Here is a 22843-nt window from a genome sequence, read left to right on the forward strand (position 1 = left end):
CCTTTGTACCACAGGGGCATGGAAATATTAGTAAAAGAGACCCCTATTTTATAATATTACAAGTAAAGCGATCCATGCCCCTGTGTATATTAGTATAGGAGACCCCTATTTTTTAATATTATAAGTAAAGCGATCCATGCCCCTGTGCTTCGTACCAGGTGAGTTAATAAAAAAAACATATTTTGTCTATGAAGTGCAAGAAATTTTTAAAGACTTTAAGCCAATGACTGTTTCCAGTGTTTACACTTGACTTTTTGACTTAGTTACATGATTTAAGCTGGTTACAAGAAAGTCGACTTGAGCACAGAAGTCAGGCTATGAGAACGATCTCATGAATACAGGCCCTGAAGCCCTTATGCAAAAACAGATTATTCCAAGTATTGTAAAAACAAATCTTAGGTATCTACTTTGATCACATCAAGGGAAGTAAGAGGGATTGTAGAGATTGAAAGCTGCACAGCATGCATACATTAGATATTAATAGGTGTCAACCTCTGAAACCTCCAATGAGGGAGAAAGTACATGAAACACTACTGAAACTGCTTTGCTCAATTTATCTTTCGCTTTTTATGTATCAAAAAATTACCAAAAAGCATTCATTTGATTCAGACACACCTGTTACAATTATTACATAAACCCTGCAGTAACTAGTAGATCATTTGACTACAGGATGTATATTTTGAGTTTGTGCGAGTTTGGACTTGAATAGGGGAGTTTTTTTTAGGGAGATTGGTAAATTTTGGTCAAAATGAGAGCGTCTCCCTCCTAATGAGGGAGGTTTGTTAACTATGAATATTTAGATATTAAATTAATGAAACAAAACAAATAATTTATGCATTTTAAATCCAATGTATTTGTAATAGGGTTACAATAACATAACATAGTGTCATAGATCTCTGGTGAAAAAATAGTACTGTACAAAAGGTTGATAGAATTATTTGACAATACATTACACATCTACAACATTATATACATAAGTCAACAGAAATATATACAAAACAGGTTATCACAGTTCCTGTAAGACTGATATCATATCTCTCGATCTGTGTCGTGAAATACATTTATCACAAAAAAAATTCACATTTTGTCTCAAATGGACATTTATACAGCAGTGTGCAAAAACAACTTTTTTTTCTCCCAACTAATTCTTGATATTAAGCTATCTTCGACAATCAACCATCCTTTCAGTCACTTTTATTTCCCTAAGCTTTAATATATATATATATATTTATTTCGCATAAAAATCTTGAAAATTGCACTGCAGGAAAAACAACTTCAGTGTGCAGTAAGTATATATATATATGAATGAACGATAAGTGTTTAACATACCATGTTACGTTTGATATATCCACCTCATATCTAAGTCACACACAAGATAATGCTGATGGCGACGATTCAAACATCTGTTTTTGGCGTAATACCATTTACTTGTTCCTTTTGTAACAAATGGGATTATTTTTACTATATTATGACAATTCGGATCTTCAAAATCACAATAACTAGTTATTAGAGGAAGACTGCAATAATTACTGGAACGGTTTCTTTTTTCATGATATGATAAAAAAATGTACTTCTTAGAATAATCACCTGTAACAGCATTGAAATTTGGCTGAGATAACAACTTTATAATCACGGATTGATACAGTCTACAAAAAGTGTTCAGATAATTAAGTCACCATCCGTACCACTGTAGAGAGTAACTCACCATTATTTGGCGTTTTGCACCACCATACATTAGTGTACAGCCAGTGAGATATCCCCCGACTACTATATCTTATACATCCTATAAATAGCACTAATTCCTCCTCCTCCAGTACTATCAGGAACTCATCTTGCCACTAATAATGTGGTACAGGGTTTTGGCTCGGATGTTGTACATTTATGTCCCAACAGGATAGTAACTTTATCTACATCTGATGTGAATGGAACACACCGAGCAGCATTCGTAACCGTTATAAAGAAAGATTGGAAACAACACTCTGTCACAGCACATTGTAACCGAGTTCACAACAGTCCAGTTTAAAATTTTTCAACACTTAACGTAATTTTTTTGGGTTAACCCTTTAACCACTATAGATCATATTGGACTCATCCAGATCGATGTATGGGAGAGTGGTTTTAGGATGGTTGTGTAACAGCAACAAACTATAAGTAAGAAAACTGATTGCATGGCATTTTCAGACACCACATGGTTCATGATTTCACAGTTTTGTCTACAGAAGGTAAAATCTGTGACCACACAGTAACTATGATATAGTGACATGTGCATCCTTCTTCGGGCCATGAACTTCCTTAAGTCCACTGATCAATGTTCTTGCCTCCTTCGCTTCTTTCATAGAATTGACTCTTACTGAATTGTACCGACGTTGTATCTGAAATAAAAAATGTGGGGTATCATTTAATGTCCAAAATTATCCATATTTCGTAATAAATACAGATTTTGACAAATAGATTAAAATAAATACAGTATATCTTATTGAAAGATTTCAATATCTGTTTTATCTAAACTTTGTTTTCATTTAATATTTACAGCTCATTTAATAATACTAAAACATCAATTTATACTAACTACAGAATGGTACAAAGAAATAGAGCCTTCAATTTTTTTTTTTACTTTTCATGTATTACTTATTTCAGAATTATTTGAAAGACTGTCTTTAAACAGATGGCAAAATTGTGGAGATTTTGTAGTAAAATTAATCTGACTTTACAGGTAAATCTTACCTCTCCTAGGAGTTTCTGAGCGTCGGCTAGGTCACTAGGTGGTTTACGTCGACTAGTGAGAACCTCGCCCAGGTTAGATTCCTCCACTGTGGGGCGTTTCCTGATAAAGTCCAGGGTTTCACCGATCACTTCCTGTTTGGTACGACGAGGGGTCAGCTCAGGCAGTGTCCACTGTACAGACGTAAACAATATCTATTATCCTCAAGATTGCAAATCCAATTAGTTAAATGATGACAGCTATTTAAAATCTCAGAACACAATGGAATAACAGATTCAAAATGTGAACCATTTTCGTGATGAATCCTTTTTTTCCCACAGACTTTAAACCATTTGTTTTCGAGAATTAAAATTCAAAGAATAAAAAATGAGAGTTAAATTTATCATTTTTTAAAACATGTCTGTCAGAGTAAATATTGAAATTCAATATCTTCATTCCTCACAAATTTACAAGACAAAAAAGATATCGCACAAAATCGTAAGTAATTTCTAGTGAATATGTCTAGTTTGATTATTTAGTCCAATCAATGATCCTTTTAAATTTAAGATTTTACGTTTAATTAGCCTATATTTTTGCATAAAATTTATAAACAATGACACAAGGTCTTCAATTCTGAAACAAGCCATTCGGATTAATATGTCTCACCTGTGCCCTGCTTTGACCATCAATGCACATATCAGAGAGACTAACTTAAACGCAAAAACTTCGTGTAACTTGATGGAGATGCTGAAAAAGTCAACAGACCATGAAAGGTAGGCCGCATCCAGCAATTGATGCATGGGTTGAGATGTACTACCTAAGATGCATAGATCTATGGTCCAAGTTTGGTTGGTCTAGCACTTATATTTAAAGTAAAACTAAGTTAAACGCAAAATCTTAATATTGACGCCGTCGCCGGAAAAGCAACACCTTGGTTTTGCTTCCGGCCGCTTCTTAGTGGCGGCGAGACAAAAAGCATATACATTTCATTACAACATGTATTGAATGTTGTTGATATATTGTATTTGGTTTTCGCTCTTGAATACATACTGCAACAGAAAAGAAACTAGAAATTCTTCTGTCTCAGTTAATTATGTCAATGACTTGTACCTTCTTGTAGGGTTCAATATGGCGGGTGACTTTATGAAGATGAACAGCAGGGTCACGATATACCAGCTCATGGTTTAGGGCATATTTCAAGGCCCGGACATTTCCTTGCATATCTACAAGAACAAAAAAAACAAAACCTTATCATATCTATATATATATGAAACATATATATACCAGGGGCCTGTTCATTTATGCGGAACAACCAGTTTGTCTTTTTTTATAAGTAACATTTTCGAGTAAATCCTGGCAGACCTGCTAGTGTTTATGCAGGCTTTGTAAGGCTTTGTCAAGGCTCGCCTGAAAGCAGCATCAGATTACTAGGTTCAAACTTATTTCATTAACAAACAACTCTGGTCTAACCCGTTCAACTGTTTGGATCGAGATAACAGAATTTGGTTAGGTGTTGCATCTCCAGACAAAATTCTTGATATGGGACAAAAGTATGATTTTGTATGACCTTTTAATATTAATACATGTTTGAAGTAATTGAAGTTTAGTACATATGTTTAATTTCAAATTTCGTTTTAAAATTCAATTTTCACTTTGCATAGTTGTCTTAATGTTCAAATTGGCAATCATTTCTATTAAAGATAATCTTATTTTTGAAGGAAGTTTATAAGTGTGAAACCGAATGAAAAACAGCCTATTACCATGGTGTATATACATAAGCCAAAAATAAATTGAAATCACATCCAAACAATGTCTTTTACATGCCTGGAATTCCTTTTTATAAGTGACACAAAACAAATAGAATCACAAACCGTTTGGTTCTATAAAGTCTGGGTCGTCCTCGCAATCCAGCAGGAGCTCATAGCCTTTATAGCGAGTGTCCGACTTCTCCTTTGTCTTATCCTTGTGTTTCCTCCTGTGTTTCTTTTCCTTCTTCTCTTTCTTGGGTTGATCCTTCTGGGTAGTATCCCCTTCCTGTTCGTCCACCTATTTAATCGAACCATCATTGTGGGGATTATTATATATTAAAGTCTAGTTATCTGGTCAGTTATTTTTAGATATTTTTCTCTTGGTAATTAAGAGGCAGCTTTGCTTGCAACACTTACAATATCGAAATATTGAATACAATATTCTTACATTGTATATTAAATAGATGTAGCCATATTTTCATATAATTTAAATATGTTTCTCTTTATATTTGAGATAAAAAAAATATAAGATTTTAGTGTTATATGACAGATAAAAATGGTAAACAAAAATTACAGCTAATTCAGAAGTAAAGAACCAACTTCTCATATTTATATATATATTTGAATATACTAAAATGTACTATTTTCTCATTGAACGGTAGATATATGAAAATGCTTTACAGATTTATGTGTTTCTGATTTTTTAACTTTAAATTGTATATATTACTGCTGTTAGATTTTATCAGTGAGGTTTTCATAAACAAAACCATTCACACCTTTAATTTTAATATCATTCCAACCCTAAAACTAAATTTAGCTGTATGATAAAACATTATCAATATTAAAAGTTACACATCAAACTATTTAGTAAATTTAAAACTGAACACAAGCAGCTAGACTTGATACCTGCGTCATGAAGAAAGCTGAGCCTCCTCTCTCATCTTCTTTCACTTCATCCTCCTCAATCACAGGGTGGCTCTCATCCTCCCAGGCGTTCTTTGTCTCGTTTACTCCCTCCTTGCCTCCTTGTGATTTTGGTTCCGATCCTGCAGAAAATGGTCTTTGGTAATCTGGGGTTCCCGGTATAGGTGACAGGGGCTTATTATGAAGGTCAAGGGCATTGACCACCTGACTGTGGCCTGGTCTTGTATGGTCAGGCTTTGGACCTGGAGGAGGCTTAGGGGCCTCCAACATCAAGCGCTCCTCTAGAGGAATCTTAGGGATTTTTGGTACAATAGTTGTCACCTAGAACACCAAACAGAAAATATTTTATCAAATTCTGTTTTCAAAACATGAATCTTTTTCATTTTTGATGAATATTGAAATTTAAAGGAATATTTGGAGTTGTGTTTTTAATAATTACACACATTACTTTTAATGTCTCAATCTATATATTTTCTGTTACTTATTATAAAATGAAAACAAAATTATCAAGAACATACACACTTTTCAATATAAATTTGGGCTAGTAGAATTTTTTTAAATTCTGCCCAATGGCTAGTACTCTTTTTATAAATTTGCACATATGATCCCTGTTTCTATAAAAGAGAACAAAACCTCAACTGTTCTAGGACACATGAAAAAAAACAACTATTAAAAACAATTCCAACATACTTTGCGTGATTTCTTCTGTGTGATTTCCACTTTAGGTTTTATGAAGCTGTTGTCATTCTGTTTCTTGCGGATGAGTTTGATTCCGAGTCTGTCTTGCAGGAAGCGGGAGAGGAGTGGGGGATCGCCACTTTTCATGGTGGTAAGTGGATTAGAGTGGATTATTAGCTCCATCAACATTGGCCACGCGGCCACCGCCAACAAGGCCTCCTCCTCTGTTATCTGTACACAAATATGTAACAATAGAAAACATGGAACCTTGTCTCTAGGATCAAAGATGAATGCAAACGGGCTTTTATGAGATATCACAGTGTTTACTTACTATACAATAACTGACACATTTCAAACTAAGGTATTCAAACCCTCCATCTCTGTTAGTCTTTTCTTTGTTTTTGTAAAAAGAGCTCAAATATTTAAAATTTGATATCCCAAGAATTGGTATTTTTTAAGGTAATACACAGGTACATGCAACTTGTTCCAGAAAATTATTAGAATTAATATGCAAACGTTGATAATGGTGTTTTTTTTAGATGAATGAAAAGTAATTTGTATTTAAGGAAAGTTGCAATACAATACTGTATACTGGGAAATTTTCGGTGCAGTTTAACTTTTGCCTGTTTTGCCCTCTGTAATGAGGGCAAATTTATCATTACAGAGAATATAATTGAACAACATAATTAACATAGCTATTAAATTTGAAGGGCGAAGTTAGCAATGGGTGAAATTTGATTTCATAGACAAATGGCGAAAGTCTGACTGGGGAAAATTTCCTGGTATGCAGTATTCCTTTCTGGATTAATTAATATTTGGAAGGTTTTCTTGATAATTTAAAGCCATTTGATGTCAAGTATCATCCAGTCCAAACCAACATAATGTAGCAATACAGGTACACAAACCATGTGACCTGGTTTATTGTCCATGATGCTTTAAATCATATATACTCACAGTGTTTCTAGCGAGGTTGAGGTATCGTAGCTCAGGGAAGGGTGGAAATGATGGGGCCTTCTCGTCTCTGAATGAGTTTTGGGCCCCATTTCTGGCTGTGTCTATGATGTGTGGTGATGACACTGTGAAGTCCAAGTCTTTGATTCTCGCAGACAAGTCACCCATTGTTCCACTAAACTCTGTCTCCAGGAGTTCTGTTGGTTATGATTATAAACAAATTTAATTTTAAAAAATGCTATCAACACATCAATATTCGAATACGGTACATGTACTTGCTTGTATTTGTACTAAAAGTTAGAAAATATCCAAGATACATCAAATGTTTCATTATTTGATAATTTTCTAGATAGAGTGAGCTTGAACTTTGCACCTAGGAATCCAAACTAAATCAACATATATATATTATACACATTTTATAAGCATTCAGAAAATTGTTGGAATTCGGATCAATCAAACAAAAGCAAAAAATATAAAAACTCATATTTATATCGATATTATACATCAATTTTTATTTTCAGAATATAAAATCTTACCTGTCACATTACTTGTCTCTGGTTTTTTGCTTGCTGGGTCGTCCATAGACTTGACGTCTGACCTGATATCCAATGTGTTTGCTGGGGCCAGGATTGACTCGGATGCCAGCGTTGTATCCATTTTAGACATTTCAGTTTTTTCACCTTCTGGTTTGTCAACAACCACCGACACCTCTGGTTCTCGTTCTGTCTGCTTTCCAGAACGAGGGGTCCGAGCCGATTTTCTACCAGATTTCCGAGCAGATTTCCGTAACTTTTCTGTTGCTTTTTCATCTTCATTGACTACCATTGTCCCCTCCACAGATTTCAGTTGTGGTACATAAAATATTTCATTCTTCTCAAGATTCAAATGTCTCAATCTGTATCAAAACGAAAATATGTAGTTTTATATCTGTGTATAAAGGATATCAAAGGGCTTCCTATTTCATGTGATATACTGATATGAAACTTTATGTCTAATATTTAGCAGATTGGAGAGTACTGATATGTGTGTTAACGTCATCAGATACATTTCTGATATGCACCTTGTGTTTAAAGTGTAATCGTGTACTTCCAGTAGTCTGCTAATAGTTTTCAAAGTAAAAGAGGTCTTCAATTTGTTCAGCCATAGCCACCAGTAATAAAAATTTTTTAAATAAAGGGTGATTTATTTTCAATATTTACCAATTATGCATTTTTTGGAGGTAAATATGGGGTTATATTGGCCTGAGGAAGATGTATTGACTGAGACAAAGACATGCCATCGTCAGTAATATTTTTCAGGTTATACACCTCGTAACGACATATTCATTATTATTCACCAAAATGAAAGTCCTTAATTGTTTTATCAGAAGGTTTGTTTTCTTTTGCCATAAAATAAGATGAATCATAAGAAAATCGTCAAAAGATAAGTGTTGCATTTGGCAGAGAGTATTGTGACATTAGATCTCAAACGCTGAAATACAGACTCATACACCAGCATGAATTGGCATATAATAGCTCATGGAGCATGCAGCATTTGTTTTCAATAATAATAATAATAATAATTTGAGGGTTCTTATATATACCGCTTTATCACAACCTAGTTCTTAGGTTGTCTCAAATTATTATCTGTGGTTATAGGGCCTTTGCAACCAGCCAATATCTTTCTCAACTCCCTGGGGAGCATACATGTGGTGCTTCTATTTTGGCGCTCACAGCTAGCATTCAACAATTCTAGCACTGCCCAACCACGTACTCATGTACAGCTGAGTAGACTGGAACTAGCAAAATTAAAGTATCTTGCTCAAAGATACAACACAGTGCTGTGTCGTGACTTGAACCCACAACCCTTCGGTCACAAGCCTGGCATCCTACCACTAGACTATAGTGCCTCTCTGTAAATTTAAGTGTATGAAATGAGTAAAGGAACATGAAATGTGTTGTTAACTACAGATAACTGAAATACCTGTTTAAACCAGCTAAAGCAGCAAACACTCGCACATCAGTCAATCTGTTGTCATCCAACATCAGAATTTCTAAATTCTTGAAACGCGGTACTTGTCGTTTACTGAAATTGTAAAAAAAAATAAACAAAACTTTATTCTACTGAATTTAGATGCATTCAGTTATCATAAAAAATAATATGATCCTAGGGTCTAGAGATGAAGCCAACCTGACTCCTGATATTATCAATATTGTAAAATCAAGGACTGCAAAAATAAACCTTTCAAATGAAGGAGTCCTTTGCAAAGATTATGTAATGTTTTTAAAAGGTCCCTTACAATGAGAACATGAAAATAAGTTTTACTTTCAAATGTTATTTACATTTTTACACAAGTACCAATGTATGAAATGCTGTGTAAATACATATAACTTTATGTCTTTTCAAAATAATACTAGTTCATAAAACGATGTATAAACGTTTTTTCAGGTTGAAATATATGGTATTTCAGCAGTTCTAATTTAAGATGGACCCAATAACTATGTAAAGAAAACACATTTTTTGAAGGACTTGATTACAGAATTAGAAAGCAGTTCAGCATTACCTATTAGGGTCTAGGTAAGGGATAGCCATGTCAGTTGGTAGGGAGCGGAAGTTGTTCCCAGTCAGATGCAGCACTTTGAGGGCAGGTAAAGTGCCGAGGGCAAGGACGTCATCGTGAGAAATATTATTGTAGGACATATCCACCATCTGTTAAACACAATTTTGTGTACTGTTATTTTTGGACATTGAATTAAAATGGTTATATGTCTGATTACATGTACATATTCAAATATGAAATTGTTTAAACGAGTTTATTTAAAGGTCGATGTGTTTTATATTTAAAGTCTTAATTCCAAACAAATACTCACCTCTAGAAGGGGATAGTCTCCGGGATTCAGCCTGATGTTCCTAATGGCATTCAGGGGAACCTCAAGTTCTCGTATGATTGGAAATCCTCGAAAAGCCTCTTAAAACATCAACAGTGAAATTATAAGATTTTGTCATTAGATCTGGTGGAATTTCAGTGAACACTTTCAAACACATGTATATAGAAAAAAATGTTTCAGAAATGTACATCACATTCGCAATATAATACCTGGTACAATTTTTTTCATTTTTTCAAGCCGTGATTATCCTGATCTGTGGTGCATGTTGCAAATGACTCAATGACCTAGGCTACATTCGCGTTACCGGTTGAAACGGTACGTGTGGCGCAGAAATTTTCCACGATAAACGAACACACTTGGACCGTTCTATAAGCAGAGCTAAAAATCCACAGTTTCGGAGAATAAAAAACAATGTATCAAGAATATTATGCCCTTCTCTCACGCGTCCACTAAATTACATAACGTATCTTAAAAACTACATGTGGCTTGACATTGTTTTAGAAAGAAATAACGCAAACTAGCAATATTCAGCAGTTTAGTTTCGGCCAGGTACGTCTGGACCCCTCAATCTACACGTACCAAATTTTCCTGAGGTCAGCCTCGGTCCAAATCTGTACCTGTCGTTTTCTTTACAGGTTCAACCGGTTCAACCGTTTCAACCGGTAACGCGAATGTACCCTTTTTAGATATATCAAAACCTACCAAAGGGGAGATAATTCTCTGCAGCGTTGACATAAGCAACATTGTCGAAGAGTTGGAAGTCCTCCTCCTTATATTCTGTCAGCTCTTTTCCCGCAATGTTAACAGAACACAAATCCACAGGGTCTTCAACACAGCAATACTTCATCTGAAAGATTCAATTAAAATTTATTTCTAAGCATGATTAGGAATTTACAATGTACATTTAACTTTTCAAAAAAAGTGCTTTGAAATATCATACACGTATATTACTTGTACTTAGATTATTAGGAAACCCGATGCAACGACCAGAGAAGTTATGTTGCTGATTAGCAACTTTGTAAAGTTCTCATTTAAATAAATTTAATTTTCACAATACAACTTCTTGTTGAGGACACATATATACAACTACAATATAAGAATGAATTTGCATTAATATGGTAAGATATATATATATAGGATATTACACAAGTTTCCATTTTATATGAGATTTATGAAACTAGTCTAAAAATATTTTAATTAAGCGAGACTTTGGCGAGCTAAAATGAAAAATTTGTGACAAGTTTCATAAATTTCATAAAAAAAATAAAACGAGTGTAAGACCGACCCTTTTTCACATAATCAAGATTTGTGGCATTTAGTTGTGCACTTATTATTATTCAGCATTTAGTTCAAATAATGTATGTATCATGTATGCTTGATCAATGGATAGAACAGCAATCGCCCGGGGATGGTCAGTAGTATCCAACGAAACAATTATGACGTCATAATAATGATGACGTCAACAATCGGTTTATGGCATTCATAGCCTAAATGAATGCCAACTGAATTTGGTAGGGTTATATAGTGGAAATGCCATTCGATGGTAAATATTATGTGATAAAAGTGTATTCATAGTAAACTTGTCTTAATGTACATCAATTAGTCATACATCAGTGTCTTTTGTCAACGGTGCAAAGAGCTTCAACATCTATTCTTAATTCAAAATTAACTCATTCACCCCTGAAATTTCATAATGAACTATCCCAACCTTTGAATCGGAAGAGTTCAAATGTGTCTTCAGGGGCGAATGAGTTAATGATATTACAATTTTTTACCAAAAAGAATCCATCAAGCAATGGGGCCTCTTCTTCATCCTCATCCTCATCATTGATGAAGCTTTGAGAGGCTAAGGCTGTGCCCTGTTTCTCAGCCCTTTTCCGTTCCCCTTTGATCCTGGAATATGTACGTGGCTTTGTGCAGAGGACAGCCTTGAAGCGACGTCTCTGTTCTGCCCTTTGGGCAACCAACCAGGCTCCATTAACTGAAATCAGATGATTCGATCATCATACAGTGTCAATTATGATTGTTATCCTTTGTAATGTTGTGTCATGCAAATACTAAGTTTTATAATAAAGTTCATAATCTCATAGTACAATGCCAATACATCTCTATACATTCATTATTTGTATTTGAGATCACAAATCACACAACTAATTAATTTCGTCTTATTAAAAAGCCATTGTTTCATGTTTAAAAGTGATTTTTGGGAAGAAAATTTCTCTGATTTGTCCTATTAAATATGTTTGCTTAGGATCTAGGCAGAGGCCTATGTCCGACTGATATTATAAATTATTCCATCATGGTGTACTGAACATGTACCTACCAATTTAGAACTGGGTAACGGCAAGCGTTTCATTTGTAATTGGTTGATCAATAATCAGTCATTGTCTACTTAACACATGCTCTACACGCCCGAAATCCCTTTTTTCTTTCAATTCTAGTAGTTTTAAGTCAATAATTATATTAGTGTATAAATTAAAAAATATATATTTTAATGTGAAACAACCACAGGGGAACAGGATTTAGGGCAAAACAACCCTTAGCGTGAACGGGATTTAGGGCAAAACAACCTGTTACGCCGTTGCTTGGGCTGGAACCTGCGACCCTTGGCTCTAAAGCCTGATGCTCTACCGCTGAGATAAATGGAAATTCCCTTCAGCTGACACTTGTAAGGCAACCATTTCAATGCACATCTTTTACTGTTGTAATGTAAACAATCACTGCATGATGCTCACATTTTGCTTATTGGTCGAATATGTCTGAATTTTAATTTTGTATGTTGGTTTTTTCCTGTCCAGGAAGGGGGCGGTGGTAAATTTAAAAAAAAATGCCTGTCAAACTTGTTTGCCCTTTGTAGCTTTAAAGGAACAAAAAAGTGCTCGTTTATCTTTTTGAACTCTTGAAAACATTTACCCATGTGTTGCAATCAGCCTGGCTGGAATTAACGTATTTCCTTCTTTCGCAAGAAGAACAATCTAGCATACACACAGGACCACTCCTTAGTTAAATTTTTCATTAAAAGACCTATAGAAAAAAGAATCTGGCATTCAAAACACTTGTTGTTTTGGAAAAGATTGGCAACTTCATGAACTTTGTATGAGAAATATCAAGGTATGACATTACCAACAGCAATTAAAGTAACTTTTTTATATCAATATGTATTTCAACCTACCATCTTCGCCATTTCTGAGTAATGTTCGAACAGGAAAGCAGTTTGCTGCAAATCCATCGGGAATGGCCCCGTCATCGTACTTGACGTACGGTGTGGCCGCCATTTTCAAACATCGCTACGGCAACGCGAAATCTCACACCAGTACGAGATTTTACTTATCCGGATCGTCCGAAATCGTTTCTTCTTCTATTATCGTTGTAGTTACTTCCGTTAATGAGAATCGTCGATGAAGGTACGTTTACGTGATTGCAGTGTATTTGTCACACTGATATGAATTGATTAGAGTAATCGAACTTTTAGAAAGTTAAAGTTTAACCATAGTTGCTTAATGTAACTTGTCAATCTATCGGTCACCCCATTAGCTTAAAACATGATGTCCAAGATGTGTTTTTAACACCAGTACTGCTTCAGCACTTTATCATGACATGAGTTTATGTTTTGAAAGCAGCGGGTCATTTCAGCAAATTTTAGTCAATATCAAAATCAAGAGGGGACATCCAATGTAAAATTTAAAGAAAATTGGAACAAGGAGGGGTCAATTAAAGTTTTAAGTGGCCAATGGCCCCATGGCCCCCTCAAGGGGTAACGGGTTGTTTCGCCCCAAATCCCGTTCGCCCTAAGGGTTGTTTCGACCCAAATCCCATTCGCCCTAGGTTGTTTCGCCCTAAAAAAATATTTTTTTCGAAAGTCATAAATATCATGTTAAAAGTTAAAAAAAAAAAATCCTTCTCTTGAATCAAGATATAATCACGTGCCGGAAGATGAAGAACGAACCTGTATATTCATCACCGAAGCCGACAACGGACATACTAATATCAGGAATATACTGCATATTATCATTTTCATTTCATTACCTTAATTAAGTAATGTTGTTCTTTATAAAATGCACCTGTACATGTTTTAACGTTACAAATGTAAAATAGTAATACTTAAACAACTTCTAACATGATATAAACAATTAAAAGGCACCCTGTCACGTCAGACTTTATATCAAACATATTTGAATATATGGACATATAATGAAATTAAATTAATTTCTCTAAGTACAATACTTATAATATATAGATTTTAATGAAACTAAATTAATTTCTCTAAGTACATAGATACGTATACGAAATGCACATAGATTAGGTGCAAATTGCGTATAAGAATGAAAATAAATTAATACTTTCTCTATTTTAGTACACTTATAATATATATAGATAAGATATGGACATAACGTAATGTTGAATTATAACACAGTATTGAGAAATGCCCTACTTATGACAAGTTACCTACTCAAAATTATCTACTCGAATATGCATATAAAGTTTTGTTATTTGCTAGAATTGGTTAGCTTAAAGCTTTATTTGTATTATTTCATAAACAACTAAATTATGCTTCTTAAGAGTCCGCTAAGTTACCTTAGGAAAGGCTTAAAGTTTTCCCCAACTTATGACTATTTCATGAATTTGTAATTATTATGTATGGAATTGAATCTATTGCATATGTTCTCCGCCATAGTACAAGATATTTGTAAAGTATTTATCAATATGTATATTTCTGTACGCCTATATGCAATGTGCATTTGGTAATAAATTGAATTGAAATTGAAATATTAATTTTTATTGGTCGGTACTATCAAAACTTCTCAAAATGATCTCCTCCAATTAGCAAAANAAATAAAACATTGATTAGGAATTTGTATTCATTGTCCCTTAACATTCGAAAAAATGGTGTCATGACTTCTGCGTGAATACAACAATGAATAAAGAAAACCTAAATTATGCATCATATTTTGAATTGAATGTTTCTCTGAATAATTGAATAAAACTGGAAATGTCCTGAAATGATCTTTGTTTTATCAGCATGTAATATATTACTATTAGTGTATGTGTTTTATTTTTTCGACAGTAGATATAATAAGTTCCTATAAATGTGTGAATTTTATATTTTTATCATATCAGGTTTGGCAAATAGGATTTCAGTGGCAACACATTTGTTTCCGTCTTTATATGTATGATTGTGATTGTTACCCTTAAAGAGCTTCGCATGTACCAAGACATCTATATGCACTAACAATTAATTATACACTTGACAATTATCCCTTTTTTCACAGGCATAAAAGAACAATGCCACATCATAGTGACAGTAGTGATACAGACAGCTCCTCTGGGTCCAGTCCTGATGACCGTCGTCGCAGACAGAGGAGCAGCAGTTCTACTCCCCCACGAAAGCAAAAAAAATATGTCAGAAATTCGCCAGACTACAGTCGGAAGCAAATGTCAAGGTCACCAGTAAGAAGGAGGTCAAGGTCACCAGTGAGAAAGAGGTCAAGGTCACCAGTGAGAAAGAGGTCAAGGTCACCAGTAAGAAGGAGGTCAAGGTCACCATTTAGGCGAAAATCAAGATCCAGATCACCATTAAGGAAACGGTTAAGGTCACCAGTACAGAGAAGGTCCAGGTCCAAATCTCCAGATTACAGACAACACCAACCAACATCACGAAGGTCAAGATCAAATTCACCTTTTAGAAAAAGTTCAAGGTCACCAGAATTCAAACATCCAAAGCCACCAGAGTGGAGATGGGGAAATGGGCCCCCTGAGGAAAATGGCTATCGCAATAGGGGAGATAATGGAGGTCGACAGAATCGAGGTGGATTTCAAGGTCATGGAGGAAGGGGACATGAGGGAAAGGGGGTCAAACAGACCCATAATCAGCAATTACCTGAGTTCCTAGAAAGGTATCAAGATTTCTTGAATTGTTATTATTAGAATTTATAAATAGATATTGCAAAATGTCTTGCAAAATGATACGTTTAATTTTTTTTCCATTTTTCAGTTTTGTAGTTAACTTGATAGTCATATTTATAATTCTTTTTTTTCATGCTTTATTGTTGGTTCTCTTTACAGTCGTCGGTGTGAGAGGGAACGTATAGGTGTTTGTGGAGCACATGAAATCTGGGGGGCATCTCCAAGTCATCTTTTAGACTCAGAGTAAGTGTTCAGGAGGCTTTGCATCTCCAAGTCATTACTCTAAGTCATCTAATAGACTTAAGGTAAGTATAGTGTATTTGGGGCATCTAAAGGTCATTTGATGAAATATTTAAGCTTTATTTATTTTACAACAATTATGAAACAATTTATTTCAACTTGAATTAATCACTCTTGTTCGCCCGGATATAAATGCACAAGGGGTCTTAATGTGGAAGGAAACAAGAGTATCCAGATATAACCCACATGGTCAGGCAGGTGATCCAATACCTTTTCACATCACATCGGCGAATTGAGCCCCCATGGCCTTGGTAAAAGGCAAGTGCACTATCGACTGCACCATTCATCTGTCATTTCATAGACTCACATTATGACAGTAATGTTGAATCAAAGGGAAGGGGCTGAGTTCAAGTTATCTTACAGAATTAGACTCTAGAGTGTGTCGAGGTCATCTCCATGTCGTCATTTGCTCTCGAAGTAAATGTTGGGGAGAATATTTCCATGTTATCTAGTAAGTATTGGTCTGACGGGGGTCTTTTAGACTTAAAAGTAAGTGTTTGGTGGTAGGGGTGGGGATGTAATCTTCAAGTCATGAAATTGAATTATCTTGATTCACAGTAAAGTGTTAGAAGCCTCTTAAAGTTGTTCAGTTGTCATATTGATATGGACTGGGATTGCTTACACAGGCAGATCTGAGGAAGCCTTCTTCCTAAACATTTGACAAATGACCATTGTTATTTTTTTGGGCACAAAAGTTCAAGTATTACATCATCAGAAAAAATCTACATCCAATGCTGTCATGTATGAAAAATGGTCTTATATGTAGAGCACATGTTTTAAACATGTTTTATTTGCAAAAAGTAAAATGGATAAGACACAAGTTTAAAAAACTTAAAACTTGTCTTCTTTCTGATAACGAGATAAAAACGGATATAAAATGTCATTCAAATTACATGGTGGACTGGATCACAAGGGTCATCTTCAAATCAATTTGTGTTTGTAATTACCTTCACTTATTCACAACAGATCTGATGAGGAAAACATGGGTAAGAAGAAACAGAGGAAAAGCAGGAAGGAATCTGAATCCGAATCCCAAAGTGACGATGACAGCTCTGACTCCGAAGGTTAGTGATTTTAAATATCGTGAAAATCAATGTTACTGGATCAGTACCCAGGTATGTACACTTGTATGTTGCTGCACAATTGTGGTACAATGAATTATAGATGTATGTGGTGTGATGTAAATGTATACAGTATGTGACGTTTAGTTATAAGTAATGTTTAGTTAAAAAAAACCACTTCTCAGATACTGAACTCCAGAACTCATCCCAAGCAAGGAAAAAAATCAAAGATGTGACTCCTGTGAGAGGATATGTTTACATGATATATGTATACTCATATGATATTTTACATGATGTATCTGTGAAGACAAAAAAGAAAAGAAGAAAAAAAAGAATTCTAGATTTATGACAGGGAACCATGAGTCATAAATTCATAAATAAGATTTTATAACTTTAATTGTCTGTAATATTAAAATGTGAATATATATCAGAAGATGTTATAATGCAAAGCAGCTTTATGAACCAACTAAATCTAATATCAACTAAGGGCAATACTCGATGTTTTAAATGGTTTTGGGTTTTTTCTGTTTTCTGAAGTCTCTTATTTTCTATTCCCCTTATCAGAAGATAGGAAAAAGAAGAAGAAAAAGAAGAAAAGCAGTAAAAAGAAAAAGAAGAAAAGCAGCAGAAAACATGGGTAGTTTGATTGATTGTCAGTTCATTCCTTTTCCTTTTTCAGACTTGCATTGACGTGAACATTTTACGAACAGAATTGTTGCTATACTGTAAAAGCATAATATTTCATTGGGGATTTAATTTCGTTTATTTCGTGGTTTTATAAAAGCCACAAAATATAATCCCAACGAAATTTTAAACACACTAAATATCTACTAAACAAAGATAATAAATACGCTATTAATTTTATAACAAATCCGTGGTGAATATTTACATAAAGACACAAGTCATGATTAACGGTGTAATTATCGTCACAGCCACATAGGTAAACTCTTCTAACAACAGTGTGGTTATTGTTACATCTCATTTGCATATTGCATCATAGTGACAGAGTTCGGCCAATCAAAATGGCTTTCTGAATTGGTGACATCCCAATCTGAGAAGAATGTGCAGGATGGATGACTGCGATCTGCCAAACCCCTTGTAGATAATCTGTGGTGGCAACACAACGCCGAACATTGAAATGTCAATAAAAAATACAGGGTTTTAAAATATTGATTTCACGATATATAATCCAAACAAAATTAAACCCCAACAAAAATATATGCTTTTACAGTATATAGCATTTACTTACTGCAAGATCAAAGATGGATATATGCCTTCTGCAAAATAAGACACACAAAAAAAGAACTATTTATTATGTTTGTATAAATATTAGTTTGACACAAATTGAAAGGATTTATAACATGACTCCATTGTGCACTTCATAAACTGTCCTAGTTTATAAGAACTACAATTTTTACAATTTTTCAATTACAATATTGAATTGTAGGACAACAAGTTTACAGTGTGTAGCCACATTGAGGTTTCTATGAACATTTTATTACTCTGCACACAAACTTTTGCAAGGACTTCTTGGGGTATTTTGGGGAAGTATGCATGGGTATCCTTGTAGAATTAGAAAACGAAATTAATTTCATTAAATTAAAATTCAACCAAAAAATAATTGGAAACTTTATTACTTTCAACCTTTCCTAGTTCTTAGCTGTCCAGGATTCTGTTTCATTACGATATCAACGATATAAAATTACATTACAGAAAAAGCGTTCTTTTTGAAAACATTGCTCTAAAATAAAAAGCTAGAACCAAAGAAAACACAGAGTTATTATCTGATAAAGCACATAGAGTTATTATCTGATAAACAGACAATAGGGACTATGTTTTTGATTTTGCAGTAAGAAGTACAAAAAGGAAAAGAAATCTAAGAAGGCAAGGAAGAAGAAAAAAATAAGTGAGAGTGATTCTGAGTCTGACAGTGACAGCGGTGAAGAAGAGGAAATTGTCTGGGTGGAAAAGAAAAGTAAGGATTATTTTGATATATCCTTGGCTACATTCGCGTATCCCGGTTGAAACGTTACGTGTGGCGCAGAAATTTTTCCACGATAAACGAACACACTTGGACCGTTCTATAAGCAGAGCTAAAAATCCACACTTTCGGAGAATAAAAAACAATGTATCAAGAATATTATGCCCTTCTCTCATGCGTCCACTAAATTACATAACGTATCTTAAAAATTACATGTGACTTGACATTGTTTAAGAAAGAAATAACGCAATTTGGCAATAGTCNGGGTATCACTATATAACAGTTTTGATTCAAGTTATAAGATAATGAAAGAACACTATTTCTGTTTACAGAGAAGATAGAAGGGGAGGTCAGTGATGAAGATGTGGTCGGTCCTTCTGAACATGTGGAGTCATCGATCACCAAACAGCTGGAGTAAGTAATGTTTACCTGGCAAGCTGTATCCTATTGTAAATTACTCAGTGATATTTACCTGGCAAGCTGTATCCTATTTTAAATTACTCAGTGATATTTAACTGGCAAGCTGGATCCTATTGTAAATTACTCAGTGATATTTAACTGGCAAGCTGGATCCTATTGTAAATTACTCAGTGATATTTCCCTAGCAACTGTATCCTATTGTAAATTACTCTGTGATATTTACCTAGCATGCTGTATCCTATTGGAAATTACTCCGTGATATTTACATAGCATGCTGTATCCTTTTGTAAATTACTCAGTGATATTTACCTAGCAACTGTATCCTATTGTAAATTACTCAGTAATATTTACCTAGCATGCTGTACCCTATTGTAAATTACTCAGTAATATTTACCTAGCATGCTGTATCCTATAAACATTGTTTTCTGTTCTCACAGCTATGGTAGGGACCTGATATAAACACTGTTTTCAGTTTTACAGCTATGGTAGGGACCTGTTATATAAACATTGTGTTTTGTTTTGACAGCTATGTTGGGACCTGTTATATAAACATTGTGTTTTGTTTTGACAGCTATGTTGGGACCTGTTATATAAACATTGTGTTTTGTTTTGACAGCTATGTTGGGACCTGTTATATAAACATTGTTTTTCGTTTTGACAGCTATGGTAGGGACCTGTTATATAAACATTGTGTTTTGTTTTGACAGCTATGTTGGGACCTGTTATATAAACATTGTTTTTCGTTTTGACAGCTATGGTAGGGACCTTATATACACATTGTTTTTTGTCTTGACAGCTATGGAAGGGACCTGATATACACATTGTTTTCTGTTCTCACAGCTATGGTAGGGACCTGATATACACATTTTTTTTTGTCTTGACAGCTATGGAAGGGACCTGATATACACATTGTTTTTTGTGTTGACAGCTATGGTAGGGACCTGTTATATAAACATTGTGTTTTGTTTTGACAGCTATGTTGGGACCTGTTATATAAACATTGTGTTTTGTTTTGACAGCTATGTTGGGACCTGTTATATAAACATTGTTTTTTGTTTTGACAGCTATGGTAGGGACCTGATATACACATTGTTTTTTGTCTTGACAGCTATGGTAGGGACCTGATATACACATTGTTTTCTGTTCTCACAGCTATGGTAGGGACCTGATATACACATTGTTTTTTGTGTTGACAGCTATGGTAGGGACCTGTTAAATAAGCATTGTTTTCTGTTTTGATAGCTATGGTAAGGCCTTATTGCCAGGAGAAGGTGCAGCCATGGCAGCCTACATAGCGGAGGGCAAGCGTATCCCACGCCGAGGAGAAATTGGTCTCACCAGCAATGAGATTGTTTCATTTGAGGATATTGGATATGTAATGAGTGGAAGCAGGTTTGTAGCTTATTGACAGCTTTTACAACATATTCTATAAAGCATGTACAACACTCTTCATCGATGTTTGAATGGAAACAAATAAGTTTTGTTAAAATATGTTTGAAAGTTGTTCACAATGTTTCAATTTGCAAATGACTTAATAAATGTACTAATTCAACGTAAATTATAATTGTCTGTATTTCTCAAAAAGTAAATCACATACCTGTAAAATGCCATTCAATAGTAGTTTTTGAAGTACAATTTATAAACTCTGGACTTTTGATTGAGACATCGTTATAAGTTTTTATATACTGGTACTGGCTAAAAACATTACATCCTTTCCAAAAAGAAAAGAAATGTTACGTTCCGATTAGCGTTTTTCGTCAATTTTGATTGTCTGATATTTTTACAGACATCGTCGTATGGAGGCTGTTCGTCTACGTAAAGAAAACCAAATCTACAGTGCAGATGAAAAGCGAGCTTTAGCTAAATTTAACCATGAGGAAAGGTCGAAGCGAGAGACGAAGATCCTGTCCCAGTTCAAGGAAATGGTGCGAAAAAAGACTGGAAACAAACACTAGTTATTATGTAGGAACTGTCGCAGATTGTTCTGTGGTATCTGATGATTGTTCCAACAAAGACTTCAAATGCAGGGCAGAACAATTTAAAATATATTGTAATATTGACCAAAAAAAAAGTGTTGTACATATTGATCATTATTGATGTAAGAACTCATATAATTACATAGATGAGACTATTAATACAGTGTTTGTGATGTTTAGTATAGGTTTGGCTTGGTATCACCACAGAAGCTTATACATTTTCCTTTTTTTTTGTCTGTAAGAAAGTGGAGTTGATCGGAGGCTCGATATAGTATGTGCACGTCTGTAAGAAAGTGGAGTTGATCGGAGGCTCAATATAGTATGTGCACAGAGTGGCTGGCACACTGCTAGCTGTTAACAACTAAATAAGAGGCCAAATGCCTTGATAGCTCACCTGGAGTTTTATTTTAAATTTTTCAACAAAATGTTGGCTACTATACATGTTTAACAAAAAGAGTATAACCAAAAATATTAACCTACATCACAAACTTTTAACCTACACCTGAACCTGAAATTTTGTGAACAAATTTCAACATATGACCTGGAAATTGGAGCACTTTATCATAGCATGCAACTGGCCAAGTATCATCACCCTAGGCTTCTTGGTTGTTTAGAAGACACTTGGCAATTCTAACATATTGACCCCGTCACTTTGGATTTGGGTCAAGGTTATTCAGTTGAACACATTTTATAACCCTTCATCCTTGTATGTTTATGGCCAAATATCATTACCCTAGATTTCTTAGAGATTCAGAAGGAGTCATTTAAAAGCTTTTACACATTTCACTCGTGACCCTGAAGACTGGTCAAGGTCATTCATTTCCAAACATCATAGCCCTTCATCTTAGAATGCTCATTGCCAAATATGACCACACTAGCCATCTTGCTTATTGTGACCTTGAATATGGGTCAAGATCATTCATTCGAAGAAAAATTAATAGCACTTTATTCCAGAATGCTAGTGGACAAATATCCTCACAATAGGCCTTTTGATTATTCATTTAAGGGATTAAAACACATTTGACCCCTGTAACTTTAAATATGGGTGAAAGTAATTCATTTGTACAAACTTGGCAGCACGTCATCCCAATATGTTACTTGTGAAATATCATCACCCTTATCATTTTGGTTATTCAGAAGAAGTTGTTATAAGTTTTTAACAAATTTGACCCCTGTGACCTGTAATATGTTTGAAGTTCATTCATTTGAACAAACCTAATGGCCCTTCAATATAGCATGAAAGTGACAAAATATCATTAAAGGAACATTTTGACATCTGATGCTGCACCACGACATAAGCTCAATTAGCAAGGTGAGCTAATACATAGAAAT

At 34.5% G+C, this 22843-nt stretch overlaps 2 protein-coding genes across 2 annotated transcripts; one reads left to right on the forward strand and one right to left on the reverse strand.

Annotated features, from left to right (window-relative positions):
• Positions 1–835: 835 nt before the first annotated feature.
• On the reverse strand, positions 836–13166 carry LOC110462471 (X-ray radiation resistance-associated protein 1-like). Its single transcript, XM_021516425.1, has 14 exons — positions 13042–13166; positions 11645–11850; positions 10572–10716; positions 9852–9949; positions 9545–9690; positions 8965–9066; positions 7539–7897; positions 7006–7199; positions 6064–6282; positions 5356–5694; positions 4573–4747; positions 3812–3924; positions 2725–2895; positions 836–2372 (listed from the first exon to the last, which is right to left on the reverse strand). Exons 1-14 carry the CDS (start codon positions 13142–13144, stop codon positions 2247–2249), a joined length of 2496 nt encoding a protein of 831 aa, XP_021372100.1. The 5' UTR covers positions 13145–13166; the 3' UTR covers positions 836–2246.
• A 1986-nt stretch (positions 13167–15152) lies between these two features.
• LOC110462432 (NKAP family protein CG6066-like) lies at positions 15153–21670 on the forward strand. The gene is made up of 10 exons (XM_021516382.1): positions 15153–15328; positions 15554–15763; positions 15933–16016; positions 17040–17137; positions 17320–17375; positions 17743–17771; positions 18985–19109; positions 19448–19529; positions 20778–20927; positions 21322–21670. The coding sequence occupies exons 1-10, from the start codon at positions 15153–15155 to the stop codon at positions 21488–21490; spliced, it is 1179 nt and encodes a 392-aa protein (XP_021372057.1). The 3' UTR covers positions 21491–21670.
• The last annotated feature ends 1173 nt before the right edge of the window (positions 21671–22843 follow it).

Source organism: Mizuhopecten yessoensis, unplaced genomic scaffold (genome assembly GCF_002113885.1).
Source record: "Mizuhopecten yessoensis strain PY_sf001 unplaced genomic scaffold, ASM211388v2 scaffold10797, whole genome shotgun sequence".
NCBI lineage: Eukaryota > Metazoa > Mollusca > Bivalvia > Pectinida > Pectinidae > Mizuhopecten > Mizuhopecten yessoensis.